We start from the raw sequence: 20,982 nt of genomic DNA on the forward strand, positions 1-20,982 counted from the left end.
CAAATTGCTGAGAGAGTGCATCGTGCGGCGGTTGTGCGGTCCCGGCGGTTCCCGCGGCAGAGGCAGCGGCGGCGCTCGGTGGAGCCGTGCGTGCAGTGCCGGGCGGCGGCTGCGGGCGCCGCTGTTCACCGCGGAGGAGAGGAAGGAGCGGAGCGCTGCAGCCAGCCCCGCCCGCTGCGGCCCGGCTCGCTCGCTCGCTCTGTCGCTGTGTCGGCGTTCGGAAGGGCTGCGAGCGGACCCGCGGTGGTGCAGCGAGGCGGAGGGGTGGCGGGAGAGCTCGGCGGCGGCCGAGAGGAGATCCGGAGCCGGAGAAGAAGGCGAGACAGAAGCGGGAGCAGAATCGGGAGGCGGAGCGGCGCCGGAGCGGCGAGCGTGAGGTGCCGGCGGTTGGTGCGGTGCGGGAGATGTGCGCGGCGAGAGAAGGGCGCTGGGGCCGGAGGCGGCGGGCGCTGCTGCTGTGCTGCGTGTTGGTGGCGGCGTGGGAGGCGGCGTGGGGGCAGCTGCGCTACTCGGTGCCCGAGGAGCTGCCCAAGGGCTCGTTCGTGGGCGACGTGGCCAAGGACCTGGCGCTGGAGCTGGCGGCGCTGCGCGCCCGCGGCGCCCGAGTTGTGTCCCAAGGTAGGACGCAGTACTTCGCTCTGAAGGCCAGCAGCGGACACTTGGTGACGGCCGAGAGGATAGACAGGGAGCAGCTTTGCCGGCTGCTGGAGAAATGCGTGCTGCGCTGCGAGCTGATCGTGGAGGGAGAGATGAAGGTGTATGCAATAGAAGTGGAAATCACGGACATCAACGATAACGCTCCAACCTTTAAGGAAATTCAGCTGGACGAGAAAATCAGTGAGATAACAGCACCGGGGTCACGATTTCCTCTGACTAAAGCTCAAGACCCGGACGTGGGTTCGAATTCCCTGCAGAGCTATGCGCTGAGCGGTGACGAGCACTTCTCGCTGTCCGTGCAGGCGGGTGCCGACGGCGAGAAGCGTCCCGTGCTGGTGCTGACCAAGGCGCTGGACCGGGAGGAGGCGGCGTTTCACGAGCTGCTGCTGAGGGCGAGCGACGGCGGCGAGCCGGCGCGGACGGGCACGGCGCGCATTCGCGTGGTTGTGCTGGACGCCAACGACAACGCGCCCGCCTTCAGCCAGGCGGTGTATACCGTGCGAGTGCCCGAGGACGTGCCCGTGGGCTCCACGCTGCTCAGCGTCACCGCCACCGACCCCGACGACGGAATCTACGGCGAGGTGACATACTCGCTTAAGGTCGCAACAGAAATTGCTTTAGAAGTGTTTCACCTTGAGCTTGAAACTGGTGCGATCAAGCTTGTGAAGAACCTGGATTTCGAGGAGGGAGAGTTGTACGAGCTTGAAGTGCAGACAAGGGATGGCGGTGGCCTTTCTGACACAGCGAAAGTGTCGATCTCGGTGACGGACGTGAACGACAACGCGCCCGAGATTTCGGTGCGGTCGGCGCTGAGCGAGATCTCGGAGGACGCGGCGCCGGGGACGGTGGTGGCCCTGGTGCACGTGCAGGACCGCGACTCGGGCGGCAACGGGGAGGTGCGGTGCAGCCTCGGCGAGGGCGTCCCGTTCCGGCTGGAGCGGGCGCTGGACGACTACTACAGCGTGGTGACGGCGCGGGAGCTGGACCGCGAGCAGGCGTCGGAGTACAACGTGACGGTGCGGGCGGCGGACGGCGGGTCGCCGGCGCTGCGGAGCAGCGCGGTGCTGGCGCTGCGGGTGCTGGACGTGAACGACAACGCGCCGGTGTTCGCGGAGGCGCGCTACAGCGCCCGGCTGCCCGAGAACAACGCCGAGGGCGCGCTGGTGCTGACGGTGCGCGCGTCGGACGCGGACTGGGGGCAGAACGCGCGCGTGCGCTACCGGCTGCGGGAGGGGCGGCTGCGGGGCGCGCCGCTCTCGTCCTACGTGTCGGTGCAGGCGGAGACGGGCGCGCTGTACGCGCTGCGCTCCTTCGACTACGAGGAGGTGCGCGAGCTGGAGCTGTGGGTGCGGGCGGAGGACGGCGGCGCGCCGCCGCTCAGCAGCAACGTGTCGGTGCGCCTGCTGATCGCGGACGAGAACGACAACGCGCCGCAGGTGCTGTACCCGCCGGCGCCGGGCTCGGGCTCGGGCGCGGGCGCGGGCGCGGGTGCGGTCTCGGGCTGGGCGGGCGTGGAGCTGGCGCCGCGCTCGGCCGAGCCCGGCGCGCTGGTGGCCAAGGTGGTGGCGGTGGACGCGGACGCGGGGCAGAACGCGTGGCTGTCGTACGAGCTGGCCAAGGCGACGGAGCCGGGGCTGTTCCGCGTGGGGCTGCACAGCGGCGAGGTGCGCACGGCGCGCTCGCCAATGGCCCGCGACGCGGCCCGCCACAGCCTGGTGGTGCTGGTCAAGGACCGCGGCCGGCCGCCGCTGTCGGCCACGGCCACGCTGACGGTGGTGCTGGCCGAGAGCGTGGCCGAGCTGCTCTCGGAGCTGGGCAGCGCCGCGGCGCCGGCCGAGCCCGCCGGCAGCCTGACGCGCTGGCTGGTGCTGGCCGTGGCGGCCGTGTCCTGCCTCTTCCTCGCCTTCCTGCTGCTGCTGCTGGCGCTGCGCCTCCGCCGCTGGCGCCGCTCGCGGCTGCCGCCGCCGCCCAGCGGAACCTTGCGCGGCGTCCCGGCCTCGCACTTCGTGGGCATCGACGGCGTCCGCGCCTTCCTGCGCTCCTACTCTCACGACGTCTCGCTCACCGCCGACTCGCGCAAGAGCCAGCTGCGCTGCGCGCCCGGCAGCTGCTGCGACACGCTCCCGGCCCGCCCGCCGCCCGACGAAACCGAGCCGCTGCGCGGGGAACACGCTGCCGCCCAGCGCGCCGCTGACACCGACGCCCTCACGGTGAGTTGTCGAACCGAGACGGATTCCACATCTCGGTTCCCTCACTCCCCCCATCTCTCGCTCGGGGCTTTGGCTCTCCTTCGCAGCACTTTTCTCCCCTCACTCTTCTTCCAGAATTCTTTTGCTCACATGGATGTTGGCAGTACAAGCTTCCTTCCCATTTCGCTATATTTTGCAGGGATTTGCACTTGACGTTCCAAGTTTGCACTGTGTTTTGCTTCTGATATTCCCAGTTTGCCTTCAGCTTGTTCAGTTGTTTGTAGAATGCCTTTTTATAATTAGGTTTTCTGTATCAGTACATCTCAAGCTGCTGGCACTGTGTTTGAAGAATGGGCTTTATGATTTCATGAGTGTAAAGGCAAAGGGACCATCAGAAATAAGCAGATGTTGCAGTAGGTTTAAAGAAATGAATACTCACTGATCCGCAAAGTTCTAGGCTTGAAGAGAAAAAAACTTCGGAGTAGGGATCTCCAGGAAGCGGTCCTTCCTCATTTGCAGCAGGCCCTTAAAGAGGTCTAGGCGCGGACTGGAGCGACCCCTTCCGGTCGCACGGGTGAATGCCGCCTCCTCTGTTCCCACGATTGACCGGGTCTTTCCTTCAGGTGCTCCGTCACTGGTTCAGGCCGTCACTCAGTAGTCCGCATACCGATGAGTAATTACTCATATTTTTGACTATTTCAATTTGCCTGTGATCACAATCAAACACAATCTTCACAGTCGGTACTGTGTATCAATTGCTTTGGAATGATTTGTGTGAATGGCTTGTGAGGAAAGTAGGGAATGTATTTTGCTGTTTCTCGGTCTTTTATCTATGTCCTGATAACAATCGACCCTGGCTTATCTTTGCTTACTCTTTCTATAGCAACTGCAACGTTCGGGTTTTATCACTTTTATGTCTAGTTTCATTATGTTTGGGCAGATCCAAGAGTGTTGTCACTGCAGTGACAATGTTGCTCACCACTTATGTATATTCAACATTTTTGCCTTGTTTCCTTTCAAATTCTAAAGGAAGAACCCATTATAGCTGATAACCCTTTCAAGACTGGAAAATCATTTATAGATGAGCTACGGGGGAGCCGTTTCCATTCGTGCCTTGAATATTTAATGCTGTCAACGTGAAGAATTCTGTATTCTTAGATTTCTGTAAAATGTCATTAAAAAAAAAGTTGTTGACTGTGATTACAATAGTCCCAAATGCTGCTACTGTTGATCGTTGAAGTGAAATCTATGAATACTGAGAGAAGAGGGTAAGAGTCTAGTGTCAATCCTGTGAAATAGGTGATAAGCGTGGTTTAGAGAAGGTACAGTTTAATTTCATACCTGGTGCTCAGATTGGTGCTCTTTCCAAAGAAGTCCTCATTTCATTGTCATTAGAGGCAGTGACAGATCACTGGAATTGAATATCTCACCCAAATTGTTTGTGGGAAAACATATTCTTATTATTTTACCTGGAATGGCATACAACCCCCACGTGAAACCTCTCCAGTGTGCATGTAGCAAACACATGATATGGAAGCTGCAGCTGTTCTGTTGTATCCAAAATTGAATGTTTTACAATTCAGTCTTCCTACAGAATGGTGCTTAACATCTGATGGTTGATGAGTTGGAGAGCAGTTTCATTGTTAAAGAGCAGTATAAATACTGACTTATTATATTGCCTTTTCCTTTTGTCCTTGTCCAAGTTACTCAGTTTATAATTTCCACGTTCAGAGCATATTCTTTATCCTTCTCTGCTCCCTTCCACAGCAGTGATTTCATTCACTCTTTGGATAGGAAGAATTAAGAATAGAATTGTAGTTTCACAAAGTTGGTCTAGTTGAAACGGTTGTTGCAAGTCTCACTTTTGGTTATCTTGCTGTCAGCTTGTGTGAAATCTGAGCAATAGGATGCTGTACTTACGGCACTGATACAGTGCACACTGATATGAGCCACTTTTTCTTTCCCATTGGAAGTAAAAGTAGGATATTGTTATCAGCATTACTCTAGGAGTTATCGACTTTCTTTTCTTATTCCCTAATGATTTTCAACCTGAAAGAATGACATCTGTTGTGAGACAGGGCAGATATGAAAGAGTACTGCTTGCTTCTGTTGTACCTGTATAGGCAATAGGTGTTCTTGTTCTTTCTGGTTCTACTTTGTTTGGAATTTTTAATTGATGAATGCATTTGTTTGGTTCATTTCTATTTTTTCCTTTGTATTGTCCATAAGTACCTATTTGTGTGACTTTAATGTGATCATAGAATGCTAGAAACAGAGTGGTTTGGGTTGGAAGGGACCTTTGAGATCATCTGGTTCCAATCCCCCTGCTGTAGGCAGGGACAACTCCCTCTAGATTAGGTTGCTGAAAGCCCATCCAGACTGGCCACGAGTGCTTCCAGGGTGGGAACGTCTACATCCTCACCAGGCAGCCTGTTCCAGTGTCTCACCTCCCTCACCATAAAGAATTTCTTCCTAAAATCTGTCTAGTCTAAACCTACGGTCTTGCAGGTATAATGTCCTTTATAAACCCCTTACTGCAACCTGCCCTTATAAGAAGACTCTTTCCAGCTTTCCTGTAGGTCTGCCAGGTACTTGAAGGCCACTATGAGATCCCACTGACAAGCTGAAGAGACCAGCTCTCTCAGCCTGTCCTAGTTGGGGAGGTGCTCCAGCCCTCTGCTCATCTTCATGGCCCTCCTCTGGACCTGATCAAACAGATCCATGTCCTTCTTCTGTTGCGGAAGCCAAGACTTGATGTACTACTGCTGGTGGGATCTCACAGAGACAGAGTAGAGAGGCAGAATCACGTTCCTCGTCCTGCTGGTCACACTTCTCTTGGTGCAACCCAGGATACATTTGGCCTTTGGTGCTGCTTGCGCACATTGCTTGCTTGTATTGAATCTTTCATCATCAGTCCCCGAGGAATGCTGCTCATCACTGGCCACCATGTTCACACTGAGCTGTTGAATGCAGCTCTGAGTGCAACCATCCAGCCAATTCCTTATTCAGTGGGGGACTGATTCATTCGCTTCATGAGGTTTCATGTTGTTATTTATGTTTTCTAGGACTGACGCTGGGTATTCCTTGTGGTTGATAGCCCTCAAATTGGAGAAGATTTTTGCAGTTGTACAACTCGGCGGTGTACTGTTCATACATAGCTTCAATTGTTTTAGATGCCAAAATTTTATGTATTTATCAGTGTAGTTCTGGCAGGGCAGTGGCTCAGTCTCTTACCAGGTGCCTGTGCCATTTACGTTACAATCCCATTGTCCCTGTCCATGTAAGCAAAGAAAAGAAAGGTTTTGGCCAAAATTTCTTTATGTAGCATCATTCTTCATTATTAGAATGTTTTTTAATTCTCATGGATAACCTCATTTATCCTTTCCAATGTCCTTGTAACCTTGTGATATAGAATTTCTTCATTGTCATCGTTACTTTCTCATGACTTTGTTTTCTTGAAGGATTTTTTTCCCATTTCTGGACAGTATTTTTTCACTTGGAAGTGGTGGGATCCAGACTTAAAATTTTTGCTGCTTAGTCTTCCTGTAGGAAGAGGATTGCCATCTGGTTATTGACATGTTGGAGAGCGATTTCAAGTGTTGTACTGCGGGAAATCCTTCCTTTCTTCCTTTGACAAGATCTAAATCACCCCAAGATAGGTATTTCTGTTTGAGGAGATAGGAATCTGGAGGTGAAATAGTATGAGGTACCATTTCTCAAAAAATTTAACGTCCAAAGGTCCCATGAGAAGAGGCTTAATTCTATGGTTCCATTTTTCCTGCGTGCTTCCAATAGTGAGTTGGTTTTGACAGATTCCTGAAATTTTGTGATCTTTCCACATTCAGACCTCATCTTGATTGGGCATATGCTTGTCGTTTAGTTTGAGATGGTCTTAAAATGGAACATTACTTAGCCCATGTATATTTCCCATCTAAACTTTTCACCGCCTTTCTGCTTGAAGATCTGTTTAAGGCAGGCCATGATGTGGGTTGATACAGTGGAGAAATGGATGGGTAACTGGTGCTTTGATGCTGTTTGCTATCAACAAATATTAAAGGAAATGGTAGAAAGAGTATATGACAATGACTTGGGGATGCTGTAGGTGAAGAGGTCATGCAGGAAGGAGGACCATTTGAATGCTCAATTTTCAAATGTGGAGTAATCTATTCTAGTATACAAATGCTGGGGTGCATGCTTGATATGGGTTCACCACTAGAATATCATGTTGAATAATATTTGCTGTGATGGAAGTGTGATGTCTAACGAGGGATCGTGATGTGCTTCCCATTAGTTGTTTTCACTGTCTTGCCATCTTTGTTATCAAGATGAAACCATGTCTCAGATGAGGAGGAGGACTTGAATATACAAAAGTTTTCTTGACATGTCAGTGGATGGAATGCTCTCACCAGTGGCTGATGGATGGGTAAAATTTGAATGATGTCCTTAGAGCAGCTCAAGACTGTGAGTGCAGAGCAAGGGTGGTGAGTGGCTGGACTTGAATGTGGACAGCAGGTGGGTCAGCAGTGATACTGCGTGGACAATGGATTGATTTCATAGTTGGTGCCAAGACCTGCAGCATCTCTGCACATTTTTATCTCCTTTTCACTGTTTTGAATGGTAGCAGTAGTCTTCTGATGATAATGGATGTTCACAATTACTGTGCATATAGAGTGACGATGCACACCTGTAGCACAGTATACTTCTTGTGTGAAACCCCATTAATCCATCTATAAGAAGCTATCATGTGACAGAATTTCTCCTCAGCTCTGTTTCCTTTGTTCCCAGGGTGTTGTTACGGTTTGTATATCCAACTTCTGGGTAGGGATTTTGCACTTGAAAATGGCAGGGTTGCGTTCCAAGATTTCCTTCCTCCCTTGGCAAGGTCCCAACCACCTGAAGTCAGCAATTTCTGTTAATCAAGAATGAAGCAGAATCCCTCAAAGTTTACTGAAGTAGTTGGGAAAGATTCCTGTGGTCACACTTCAACATTTGAAGTTTCATATTCATCAGAGGTGAGCAGGGCCCATAGCTAGTTACTCTGTGATAAATGGTGACTATTCCTGAAGATGTCATGTACATTGCAGTCCAGAGAATGACAATGGGGCTGTACTTGCAACTTAGGTCCACAGTAACTTCCTTGTGCTTTGTGGAAGGACTCTGTGCCTGCAGAGAAGGCTGTGACATCAAACTCATGTAATTATTTTGTAATGCTTCCTTTCCTACTTGTGGATCTGTACCCGCTCCTAGAATTTTATCCATGTAGAAAGGCTTTGTTGTTATTTGTTTATTTTCCAGTTTATTTTGTTTTGTATCTGTTGCTCATGTAAGCCACTAGCTGGGCATTTCAAGAGTGTTACATGTGTTTTGGAGTACTGGAGATGTGTAGATACTTAGTGTTCTCTTCCATTTTCATTACTGTACTGTGGATATAAGCCTGGAAGAACTGGAAGAGATAAGACTTGTAGTAATGAGGGAGTGGTTTCCATCCAGAGCTTGAACATTGACAGCTGTCAAGGCTCAGTCTTTAATATATTTCTCCATCAGTTAAATGTCAGTGAATGGAATGTGCCTGCAGTGAGAGAGATACCATTAGTGTGTGGATGCTTTCCACGACACTGACAATATCTGATTGTGGAGTATGGAGATGAAAACTCGACTTAGAGAATATATAACTACTGTGTTAAGGTGTCTATGGTTGGGCAGAGTTATGCTTTCATCCCTGGTGCCAAGGCCTGCAATTTCTGCTGTGATCCCGGTATCCCTGTCCTTGGAGGCAGTGATGCTTCCCCAAGAATCTTGTATTTGGAAGTATTTGGCAAAAGCTGCAGGAGGAAACAGAGCTGAGGTGTGGAAGAATGCATCAAGAGGGACTGATATTTAAGAAGCCAAAGGGAAAGAAGGGCAGAAGAGTGATGTGGTCACTGACGTCCCCTGCTAATGCAAAACTAGAGCAGCAACTGATCCAAGTGGGTGATCTCATTGTACAACTTCATGAAGACCTGCATGCCTATCTACTGTAGGTTGCTGGTGCCTTCATACTAAACTAAGTGTTGTTAGTTTCTGGTGTGTGAGTCAATATGTTGTTGGAAGTAATGTAGGTGATATGAGATCAAGACAAAGGTATTCAATTGTTCCAGTCACCAAGGCTGCAGTGATAGCTGAGGAAAACAATCATTCAAGGCTGTCCAGAGGTGAAGGAATGGCAGTAATTATTTCTCTGTCACATCCATGCTGGTGCTTTTTTCCTTGCTTCGTTCATTTTTTCATTGGGCACACAGCAGACATGACATGCAATCTGGCTTTCTTGTTCAGAAAGAAGTCTGACCTGTGACATATTTTCCACCAAGATAAAAGAAGTCTCCAGTGCAGCTGTTACCTGTGAAATATCTTAACTATTGTATGAGGGGAGCTGCTCAGCGGAGACAGTCCAGAATGGAATTCTCCATGGCAGGGGTTTGATGTGTGATGTGGGGAGCTACTGGCTTATTGATGCATCCTGACACAGGGCATATGATTTTGGAAGTAGGCTTCATACAGTGTGTGAGAGGGAAGTTCCATTTGTTGAACTGGGTGGAGACAGAAGCGGTTCTGTGTAGAATGTCAATATGAAGAAAACAATGTGAAGTTAATACTGAATGCAGTATTTCATCAAGAGTTCTCCTTCAAGAGGCAGTGAAGCTCTCACTCAAGGAAAACTGCAAGAAACATGGTACAGAGTGCGCTTCTGCAGTACATATTAGCAGGTGGAACTAAAATGGATTGTAATTTACAAAGGACATTATTGTCAATTCATTTTCTCACGTGTTGGAAATAGCACAAACACAGCAGTATTGTCTCTGGTTCTTACTGCTCTGACGAAAAGAAAGCATGAACATTCATATTCCAAGAAGCGGAGAAATGGAAACTGAATGCAGATCAACATCATTTGTTTCACTTCTCTGGAGAAAGGTTTTAGTGTGAGTGCACAGCCTTCTCAGACCGCCCAGGGAAGCTGCTGGTTAATTGGAGCACACAGGTAGAACAGAATATCTGGTTTGGGATCTTGTCTGCAAGTTCTACTTGGAGATATGCACGAAGTTCTGTTATCCAAAAGAAACAGACCCCAGGAAAAGCCATCATGACGGACATCAACGTTGAAATGAAACGACCAAGTTTTAAGGGAATATAGGATATTAGCTACAGTACGGAGAACACAGAAGAAAATGTAGTTCAGGAAGGAAGGAGGTCCACAGAAGCACACTACTATCTCTCTGATTACGAACACGGTTAATAGCAGAAAGGATCCTGTCGTCAGCAGGAAGAAGACAAAGGTAGCTAAAATCTAAATGCTTACAGTGAAACCAAATTGCTGAGAGAGTGCATCGTGCGGCGGTTGTGCGGTCCCGGCGGTTCCCGCGGCAGAGGCAGCGGCGGCGCTCGGTGGAGCCGTGCGTGCAGTGCCGGGCGGCGGCTGCGGGCGCCGCTGTTCACCGCGGAGGAGAGGAAGGAGCGGAGCGCTGCAGCCAGCCCCGCCCGCTGCGGCCCGGCTCGCTCGCTCGCTCTGTCGCTGTGTCGGCGTTCGGAAGGGCTGCGAGCGGACCCGCGGTGGTGCAGCGAGGCGGAGGGGTGGCGGGAGAGCTCGGCGGCGGCCGAGAGGAGATCCGGAGCCGGAGAAGAAGGCGAGACAGAAGCGGGAGCAGAATCGGGAGGCGGAGCGGCGCCGGAGCGGCGAGCGTGAGGTGCCGGCGGTTGGTGCGGTGCGGGAGATGTGCGCGGCGAGAGAAGGGCGCTGGGGCCGGAGGCGGCGGGCGCTGCTGCTGTGCTGCGTGTTGGTGGCGGCGTGGGAGGCGGCGTGGGGGCAGCTGCGCTACTCGGTGCCCGAGGAGCTGCCCAAGGGCTCGTTCGTGGGCGACGTGGCCAAGGACCTGGCGCTGGAGCTGGCGGCGCTGCGCGCCCGCGGCGCCCGAGTTGTGTCCCAAAGCAGGACGCAGTACTTCGCTCTGCATGCCAACAGCGGACACTTGGTGACGGCCGAGAGAATAGACAGGGAGCAGCTTTGCCGGCTGCTGGAGAAATGCGTGCTGCGCTGCGAGCTGATCGTGGAGGGAGAGTTGAAGGTGTATGCAGTCGAAGTGGAAATCACGGACATCAACGATAACGCTCCTACCTTTAAGGAAATGCAGCTGGACGAGAAAATCAGTGAGATAACAGCACCGGGGTCACGATTTCCTCTGACTAAAGCTCAAGACCCGGACGTGGGTTCGAATTCCCTGCAGAGCTACGCGCTGAGCGGCGACGAGCACTTCTCGCTGTCCGTGCAGGCGGGAGCCGACGGCGAGAAGCGTCCCGAGCTGGTGCTGACCAAGGCGCTGGACCGGGAGGAGGCGGCGTTTCACGAGCTGCTGCTGACGGCGAGCGACGGCGGCGAGCCGGCGCGGACGGGCACGGCACGCATCCGCGTGGCTGTGTTGGACGCCAACGACAACGCGCCCGCCTTCAGTCAGGCGGTGTATACCGTGCGAGTGCCCGAGGACGTGCCCGTGGGCTTCACGCTGCTTAGGGTCACCGCCACCGACCCCGACGACGGAATCTACGGTGAGGTGACATACTCGCTTAAGGTCGCAACAGAAATTGCTTTAGAAGTGTTTCAACTTGAGCCCGAAACTGGTGCAATCAAGCTTGTGAAGTACTTGGACTACGAGGAATGGAATTCATACGAACTGGAGTTACAAGCGCGAGACGGCGGTGGTCTATTTGACACGGCGAAGGTGTTGATCTCGGTGACGGACGTGAACGACAACGCGCCCGAGATTTCGGTGCGGTCGGCGCTGAGCGAGATCTCGGAGGACGCGGCGCCGGGGACGGTGGTGGCCCTGGTGCACGTGCAGGACCGCGACTCGGGCGGCAACGGGGAGGTGCGGTGCAGCCTCGGCGAGGGCGTCCCGTTCCGGCTGGAGCGGGCGCTGGACGACTACTACAGCGTGGTGACGGCGCGGGAGCTGGACCGCGAGCAGGCGTCGGAGTACAACGTGACGGTGCGGGCGGCGGACGGCGGGTCGCCGGCGCTGCGGAGCAGCGCGGTGCTGGCGCTGCGGGTGCTGGACGTGAACGACAACGCGCCGGTGTTCGCGGAGGCGCGCTACAGCGCCCGGCTGCCCGAGAACAACGCCGAGGGCGCGCTGGTGCTGACGGTGCGCGCGTCGGACGCGGACTGGGGGCAGAACGCGCGCGTGCGCTACCGGCTGCGGGAGGGGCGGCTGCGGGGCGCGCCGCTCTCGTCCTACGTGTCGGTGCAGGCGGAGACGGGCGCGCTGTACGCGCTGCGCTCCTTCGACTACGAGGAGGTGCGCGAGCTGGAGCTGTGGGTGCGGGCGGAGGACGGCGGCGCGCCGCCGCTCAGCAGCAACGTGTCGGTGCGCCTGCTGATCGCGGACGAGAACGACAACGCGCCGCAGGTGCTGTACCCGCCGGCGCCGGGCTCGGGCTCGGGCGCGGGCGCGGGCGCGGGTGCGGTCTCGGGCTGGGCGGGCGTGGAGCTGGCGCCGCGCTCGGCCGAGCCCGGCGCGCTGGTGGCCAAGGTGGTGGCGGTGGACGCGGACGCGGGGCAGAACGCGTGGCTGTCGTACGAGCTGGCCAAGGCGACGGAGCCGGGGCTGTTCCGCGTGGGGCTGCACAGCGGCGAGGTGCGCATGGCGCGCTCGCCAATGGCCCGCGACGCGGCCCGCCACAGCCTGGTGGTGCTGGTCAAGGACCGCGGCCGGCCGCCGCTGTCGGCCACGGCCACGCTGACGGTGGTGCTGGCCGAGAGCGTGGCCGAGCTGCTCTCGGAGCTGGGCAGCGCCGCGGCGCCGGCCGAGCCCGCCGGCAGCCTGACGCGCTGGCTGGTGCTGGCCGTGGCGGCCGTGTCCTGCCTCTTCCTCGCCTTCCTGCTGCTGCTGCTGGCGCTGCGCCTCCGCCGCTGGCGCCGCTCGCGGCTGCCGCCGCCGCTCAGCGGAACCTTGCGCGGCGTCCCGGCCTCGCACTTCGTGGGCATCGACGGCGTCCGCGCCTTCCTGCGCTCCTACTCGCACGACGTCTCGCTCACCGCCGACTCGCGCAAGAGCCAGCTGCGCTGCGCGCCCGGCAGCTGCTGCGACACGCTCCCGGCCCGCCCGCCGCCCGCCGAGCCCGCGCCGCTGCGCGGGGAACACGCTGCCGCCCAGCGCGCCGCCGACACCGACGCCCTCACGGTGAGTGCTCCGACTGCGGCCGATCCCATCTCCCAGCTCCCTTCTTCCCTGTCCGCGTCTTGTGCGCGGCGTTGGCTCTCCTTTGCAGTATGTTTCCTTTTGTTACTCTTCTTACGGTGTCTTTTGCTTTGGAGGCTGTTGGAAGTACAAGTCTCCTTTCACTATATTCTGCAGGGATTTGCTCTTGACGACCGTAAGTTGCAGTCTTTTCCTCCTTATTTCTTCAATATGCCTTCATCGTGTTCCACTCTTTGTAGATTGTCTTTTTATAATTAGGTCTTTTGTATCAATACACCTAACGGTGTATTGTGCTTGATTAATTCGTTGAGTATAAAGGGTAAGGGACTATCAAAAATAAGCAGATGTTGGAGTAAGTTTAAAGAAACGAATACGAACTCTGAAGATGGGAGCTCCAGGAAGAGATCCTTCCTCAGTGGCGCTTAGCATTTAAATGAAGTTTACGAGGGTTTGGAGCATCCCCTTCCGGCCGCAAGCATGAATTGCTGTCACCCGTGTTCCCATTGCTGACCGCGTCTTTCCTTCAGGTGCTCAGTCATTGGTTCAGGCCGTGAATCAGCAATGCCCATACAGATGAGTGGTTCATTTTTTTACTATTTCGATTCACCTGTCATCACAATTAAACACCATCTTTACAAAAGGTAGTCTTTATCGATTGCTTTGGAATGATTTATGTGAATGGCTTGTGAGGAAAGTAGGGAATGTGTTTTGCTGTTTAATATTCTTCTATTTCCTTAGGACCTGGTAACAATACATCTCCTCATGTCTTTGCATACACTTTCCATAGTAACTGCCACGTTAGGGATTTATCATTTTAATTTCTAGTTTCATTATGGTTGGGCAGGTCTATGAGAGATGTCTCTGCAGTGACAATGCTGCTCACCACTTGCGTAGATTCAACATTTTTGGCTTGTTTCCTTTCAAATTCTAAAGGCAGAACTCAGTGTGGTTGATAACCCTTTCAAGACTGGAACATCATTTGTAAATGTGCAATGGGGGAGGTGTTTCCATACATCTTGAATATTTAAAGCTGTCAATAGGAAGAATTCTGTATTGTTCGATTTCTGTAAAAGATCATCGAAAGAAACGTTGTTGCTTCTGAACAAGGTTATGTCTAATGGTTCTAATGTTGAACGTTCAAGTGAATTCTGTGAATGTTGAGAGAAGATTGTTAATGTTCATTCTTTATTTGCACGCAGGTATAGCTTGGGGCTTTAGCTCTTAATCAGTGTCTCGTTTCGCCTCTCCGCTCTTCTTCCACGGTCCTTTTAAACTCTGGCTATTGCCAGCGAAAACGTTATCATATTCTTAAGTCCATCAGACGTTTACTCCTGACCTCCTTAATTTTTCCTCCTGATATTCGCAGTGTGGCTTGAGCTTGTTTCGTTCTCAGACTGTAGAATTCCTTTTAATTTTTTAGGTATTCTGTGTCAGTATACACTTGTTATTGCTAGCAATGTGCTTGATCAATGTGCTTGATGAATCAAATGAGCAAATCCGCCTTTGGAAGTATCAGTTTCCCTGTTATCGCAATCAAACACCATCTTTACAGTTGGTAGTGATTTCCAATTCCTTTGGGATGCTGCGTGTGAATGTGTGTGAGGAAAGTAGGAAATGTGTCTTGCTGTTTTTCCATCTTCTATCTATGTCCTGATGATCTGGGGGTATCTTTGCTAATACTTTCTGTGGCATCTACCATGACAGAGTTTACCACTTTAATGTCTAGTTTCATTATGGTTGAGCAGTTCTAAGAGTGATGTCTCTGCAGTGACAATGCTATTCGCTACTTTGGTAGGTTTAACATTTTAGCCTTGTTTCTTTTCGATTCCGAAGACAGACTTCACTGTTGTTGATAACCCTCTCAAGTCTGGAGTATTGTTTATAAATGTGCCATGAGGGAGCCGTTTCCACACATGCTTTGAGTGTTTAAAGCTGTCAATAGGAAGAATTTAATCGTCTCTACCTTGATATCAGCAAGGCATTTGATACTGTCTCCTATGGCATCCTTATAACAAAGCTAAGAAATTGTGGGATAGATGAGTGGACAGTGAAGTGGGCTGAGAACTGGCTGGCAGAGCACAGAGGGTTGTCATTGGCCCTGCAGGGTCTGGTTGGAGACCTCTAACCAGCGGTGTCCCCCAGATACAGATGTAGGGTGTCCCCCTACATCAATGACCTTGATGAGGGGATAGTGGCCACCCTCAGCAAGTTTGCTGATGATTTTGAATTGAAGTTTTATCATTATTCAGTTGAAGCTGATGATTTTATGTTGGGAGGATTGGCTGACATGCCTGAAAGCTGTGCTGCCATTCAGCAAGACCTGGATAGGCTGGAGAGTTAGGCAGTAAGAAACCGGATGAGGTTTAACAAAAGCAATTTTAGTGTGTTGCACCTAGGGAAGAATAATTACATGCACCAGTACAAGCTGGGGGATGACCTGCTGGAGAGTCGCTCTGCAGAGAGGGACCTGGGTGTCTTGGTGGATGACAGGTTGACCATGAGCCAGCAGTGTGCCCTCATGGTTAATAAGGACAATGGCATTCTGGGATGCATTAAAAAGAGCATGGCCAGCAGGTCAAGGGAGGTGATCAACTCTTCCCCTCAACTCTGCTCTGGTGAGGCCTCATCTGGAGTACTGTGTCCAGTTCTATGCTCCCCAGTACAAAAAAAATACAGGGATCTCTTGGAAAGTGTCCAGTGGAGGGCCACAAAGATGGTGAAGGGGCTGGAGGATCTCCCCTGTGAAGAAAGGCGGAGTGAACTGGGTCTCTTTAGCCTTGCGAAAAGAAGACTGAGAGGGGACCTGATCCAGGTTTAGAAATATCTGAGATGTGGAGGACAAAGTGGCGAGGCCAGAATCTTTTCAGCAGTGTGAGGAGACAGGACAAGGGGAAATGGCCAGAAACTGCAGCACAGAAGGTTCCACACGAATGTGTGCAAGAACTGCTTTACGGTGAGGGTGACGGAGCACTGGCACAGGCTTCCCAAGGAGCTTGTGGAGTCTCTTTCTCTGGAGATATTCAAGACCCACCTGGACTCCTACCTGTGTGACCTGGTGTAGGGAACAGCTTTGGCAGGGGGTTGGATTCGATGACCTCTACAGGTCCCTTCCAACCCCTACAATTCTGTGATTCTGTGATTCTTATGTCTGTGTAAAATGTCACTGAATTAAACGTTATTGTTCATGATCAAGGTAGTACCAAATGCTGTTACTGTTGTTCTTGTTGGTATTGAGCCTAGGAAACTGGGTGTCAGTGTGATTTTGAGAAGATTATGATTCGATTTGATAACCTGCTGCTAACATCTGTGCTGTTTACACTACAATACTAATTTCCCTATCATTAGCAGTAGTGATATGCCCCTGGAAATGATAATTTCACTCAAATTGCTTGCGGAAAAAATCATCATAGCTGGAATGGCATGTAATCCCAGTGTGAAAACTCATTTATCCATCTCTAGTTTCCTGTATCCCTGTGATGTATGTTTCTTTCATTCTGATTTTCATGTGTTTAGGCCTGTACTTTGAGGATGGTTGTGGCTTGTGTTTTCCCTTTCTGCCAATTGTAATGCTATAAGGGGACAGAATGTACCATGTTACTAGTGGAGTGTGGAAGTCTTTTTCCACAGCAAATGAGAAGGAGAACAAATGCAGCAGCTACTGACACAGAAAAGAAGGAAGGGAGCTGCCTACCTCTAGAAGGCCTCAGGTAAGCAGGGATCTCCAGCAAGAGATGCCCTTGCCTCCAAGTGCTTAACCTTAAATGGGAATGGGTGGATCATGCTTTCATGGCTTGTAGTTACTTAGGTACATTGCATGCATCTGGGCTTCCCTGAGTTGACCCTGCCTTCCCACGGGTTCATTCTGTGACTTAGTGTTTCTGCTACACCAGTGCTCCTACATTGGGAAATACAAGTCTTGTATTACAGGAAATAATTCCTTCCTTTGACATGGTCTTAGTCAGCTCAAGACAAAGTTTTCTTCTCGAGGAAAAAGGACGCAGAAGTTTGAAGTGAATATGTAATAGTTTCTCAGAAGCGTTATCTTCCAAACTAGGACCAGGAGAAGAGACATAAACATAGGGTTTCTTTATTTCTGTGAGCTTCCAACAAATAGCTTGCTTGTACTGCCACCATACATTCTGCATTGTTGACATGGCTGGAGAACTTCCCAATTGCATAGGTGCTGATTGTGTCGGGTGTGATGATCTTCAAACAGAAGGTTAATGATCATATATATAATTTCTGTTTCTCATTTAAACTCGTCACAGTGTCTCTGCGTGGTGATATGTTGAGGGAATGAATGTCCTTGCATCCACCCTGACGTGGTCTTTGTAAGCATAGTAGAGAAACGGGCTGGGCTACAGGTCCTTTGAAGCTGTTTGTTATCAACAGATACTGAAGACAATCATGAAAGTATGATTTGGGAATGGCTTGGGGATGCTACATGAGAAGAACCTGTGGAGGAATGAGTACTGTTTGCTTATTGGCCTCACAGGAATGGAGGAGACTTGACTGGAAAGTAATTGTGATGGTAAGAGGCACTTTGTGGGTTCATCACTTTACCTTGATGTTTACAACAACTTGCAAAGATGGAAGAATGAGATTGGAGGAGTGGTGGATAATTGTTTCCCTTGTCAGTTATGGTTTTGTTTGTTTAAAAAATTTAAACAGTGTGGAAGAGAGTGTGGAAGAGAGCCCTCCACAGTGTGGAAGAGAGCTCTCCACAGACTGGAAGACGTGACTTGAATGTTTACAGCAGTTGAAAGAAGGACATGGACATGCCTAAGTTTCTTTAAACTGCCACCAAAAGACACGCTCTTGCTAGAAGGCAAAGTACTGATTTATGTTGGATGCATCCACGTTGCAAGAAAATGTTGTGAGTGCAGAGCAAGGATGGTGAATGGCTGGATTTGAATGTGTACAGAAGGTTGGGCAGCAATGTTCTCTTATGGACAATGGTTTGATTTCATAGTGGGTGCCAATACTTACAGTATGTATGCACCATTTTTTCACAGTATCTACATCTTCCATGGTAACGGTAGTCCACTGATAACAATATTTGTCTCTGTACATAGTATGATAATGTCTATTACTAATGGCTTATATATTTTGTGTGACTCCTCTAATACATCATGATGTTTCATCTAGATGTAGATTATTTTCATAGCTGTAATTCTGAGTTTAGGCCTTCTTCCCAGTTCTGTGTTCCACATTTCCCATTTTCTGGACAGAGTATATGCATTTGGAAATAGTATGGCTATATTGCAGAAACTCTTGACCTCCCTTGAGCAAAGCTCAACAAAACAATTAAGATGGAATGTTTTGTGTGACAAAGCTAAGAATGATCCCTCAAGTTTTGGGTTGTTACAATTAGCATAGTATAGTTGGGTTGAGTTTGGTCATGATGATTTTGATGGTCTTCTCCAACCTGAGCAACTCTATGATTCTGTGATTCTATGGTTTCCTGAAATGATTTGAAAAAGATCCTGTATTAATATATCTTCATTTAAAGTTTCATATTCATAGGAGATGAGCAGTAGAGCTGGGAACTTTATGAGAAGTGCTGAATTTTTCCTAAATTAAATCCTTAGGTGTGTTTTTCAGGGGAATAGAGTTGAGCCTTACCTACAGCTGAATAACTCATTGGATTTCAGATGTTGTGGGATTGAATTTAAATATTCACAGAAAAGATGATTATTCCTTCTTGAAGAGGTTTTCAGCCATGTTTCTCTTTGAATGCTTCCACATTCTGCTTGACTGATTATAGCTGTTCCTACCCCATAGTCCATATATGTAAGTTGAATTTGAAGAGGAAGACAAAATAGTATAGGGTTTTTTTTCTTTAATATTTTATTATCTGCTCATGAGCCTTGCTCTTGGAAGCCACTAGCTGGGTATTTCAGGAGAGTCATGGTGTGGAATGGAAAGACATGCGGATAAAAGTTGGTTCTCTTTCTTTTTTTATATCTCTGCTCTAGACATAAACCTTAAAAGATTGGAAGGTTCATCAGAATTATGGAAATGAAGGATTCGTTTCTATACTTTGATTGCGTAGAGTTGACAAGGCTAGGACTAGGATATATTTCTCTTTCAAAACAGTGTCAGTGAATGAAATACTCTTTGTATTGTCTTACATAACAATAACAATGTGGATACTGTCCACAATGCTGACAAAGTCTGAGATTTCAGAGTGCAGTGTGTGAGTGCTTGGATTAGAATGTGGGAAATTGTTGGGTTAAGAATGTTTAGTCGGTCCACTTGAAAGCAAACATTTTCATCTAGTTTTGCTGTAACATCTGGTGCCTAGGTGTGCACCATTTCTGCTGTGGTCTTGGCTTCTTCATGACATTGTTGAAGGGAAAGAAGACCTGAAGAGCTGGGTGGGGGAAGATGACCCCTGAAAACACTGATGTAGGGCCATACCAGATTCCAAATAGTGCTGTCATATTACACCTGCACATACACCTGGATGCACATCTCTGATGGGACAAAACTTCCTTCACACCAAGTTCCATGGTGTATTCTGTTCTGTGAGTATGTATCTGGTCAGAATTATAAGTGAAATGAAAGGAAGGCCAGAGTTTTCAACTGTTCCAGTCTTGAAATGTGCAAACATAGAAGAAGGATCAGATGAGTGCACACTGCCCAGACAAAGAATGGAAGAAATGATTTCTCTTTCACTTTTGTGTAGGTGCTGACTTGTACATGTCTTGGTTTTCTAAAGGCCTGAGATAATTATTCTTGCAACATAGGTGTGGAGTTCAGAGGCAGTATAAGAGCATCGTCTGCCCTTGAATCAGGAAGTGTATTTGTCTGTGCCATGTGTTGATGGCAAGTGTTGTGTGAAGGTTAGTGCCTATTTCACTAAGCCCCTTTCCTTCAAGTCATGGCAATTCTGAGTGACAATCTTGTTTGTTTCGAGCCTTCAATCAGCAACAGAGGATGCAAAATCGTGACACACGAAGATGCCTCTTGAATTGTATTGACTTCCAAGTGCTCTGAGAGACTGCTTTTTAAGCCAATCCTGAGTCAATTCAACTACACACTGCAGTCATGTCCCTCACAAGGACCAGGTGTTTCTTTATATTTGGAATCAGAAGTATTTGAAATGACTGAGATACTGCTTATCAGGAAGGAGTTTTGGAGAACATAAACATTCAACTCACTGATGAAGATGCAGCTTTGATTTTCAGTGACAGAAAGTGTTCTGGAAAGCAAGTTTTGAAAGCAGACTTGTGTAAATGCACCACAGTTGTTCCACTCACATGGGCCAGCTGGAGATTTTTCTTCATATTTAGAGTCAGAAAAAACGAAATGGCTGAACTGCTGTGCACAACACAGCCAAGTTCTTCAACCCACTGATGCTTTCAAGAGTGAGCAGAAGGTCGTCTTAAGCACAGCATACACCCACGAGCTCTCATAGCGTTGTGGAATGCTGGCTACACTGGAACGTGGTGCAGATCAGGTTGCAGTGCTTGTGGCATACAGACCCCAGCTCTTACGGGCTGTCCTCAGTACTTGGTGAAATAGAGGTGCAGGGCAAAGGTCTCAGAGTGCTCATGGAACTGTGGACTCCTCAGCCATCCTGCCAAGGAGAAAATACGTGGACTGTGAATTCGACTCCCAAATAGACTGGAAAGAACGCATAGGGTGGGTTCCATTTTGATGAATAAAGGAGTCAGAGAGATGGTTTTGAAATGGAAACAACAGCTATCATGGATAAACATGGCATTCAGCTGAAAAAAGAAAAAAAAAAAGAAAAAACCAACAACACTCCAGGTATACTACAAGAAAATCTGTGCACTCAGACAGACTGTTGTGCGGCCCCGGCGGTTCCCGCGGCAGAGGCAGCGGCGGCGCTCGGTGGAGCCGTGCGTGCAGTGCCGGGCGGCGGCTGCGGGCGCCGCTGT

General features: G+C 50.1%; 2 protein-coding genes across 2 annotated transcripts in view; both read left to right on the forward strand.

Annotated features, from left to right (window-relative positions):
- The first annotated feature begins 404 nt into the window (after nt 1–404).
- On the forward strand, nt 405–5,338 carry LOC136047759 (protocadherin gamma-A2-like). Its single transcript, XM_065735053.1, has 2 exons — nt 405–2,867; nt 5,216–5,338. Exons 1-2 carry the CDS (start codon nt 405–407, stop codon nt 5,336–5,338), a joined length of 2,586 nt encoding a protein of 861 aa, XP_065591125.1.
- Nucleotides 5,339–10,591: 5,253 nt separating this feature from the next.
- Nucleotides 10,592–20,982, forward strand: part of LOC136047376 (protocadherin gamma-C5-like) — a 118,955-nt gene continuing 108,564 nt past the window's right edge. The window contains exon 1 of the mRNA XM_065734420.1: nt 10,592–13,054. Within this exon, the coding sequence (XP_065590492.1) occupies nt 10,592–13,054 (2,463 nt within the window). The remainder of the gene's footprint in view (nt 13,055–20,982) is intronic.

The sequence above is a fragment of the Cyrtonyx montezumae genome, unplaced genomic scaffold (assembly GCF_038088225.1).
Source record: "Cyrtonyx montezumae isolate F1298 unplaced genomic scaffold, pur_monq_1.0 scaffold_18, whole genome shotgun sequence".
In the NCBI taxonomy this organism is placed as follows: domain Eukaryota; kingdom Metazoa; phylum Chordata; class Aves; order Galliformes; family Odontophoridae; genus Cyrtonyx; species Cyrtonyx montezumae.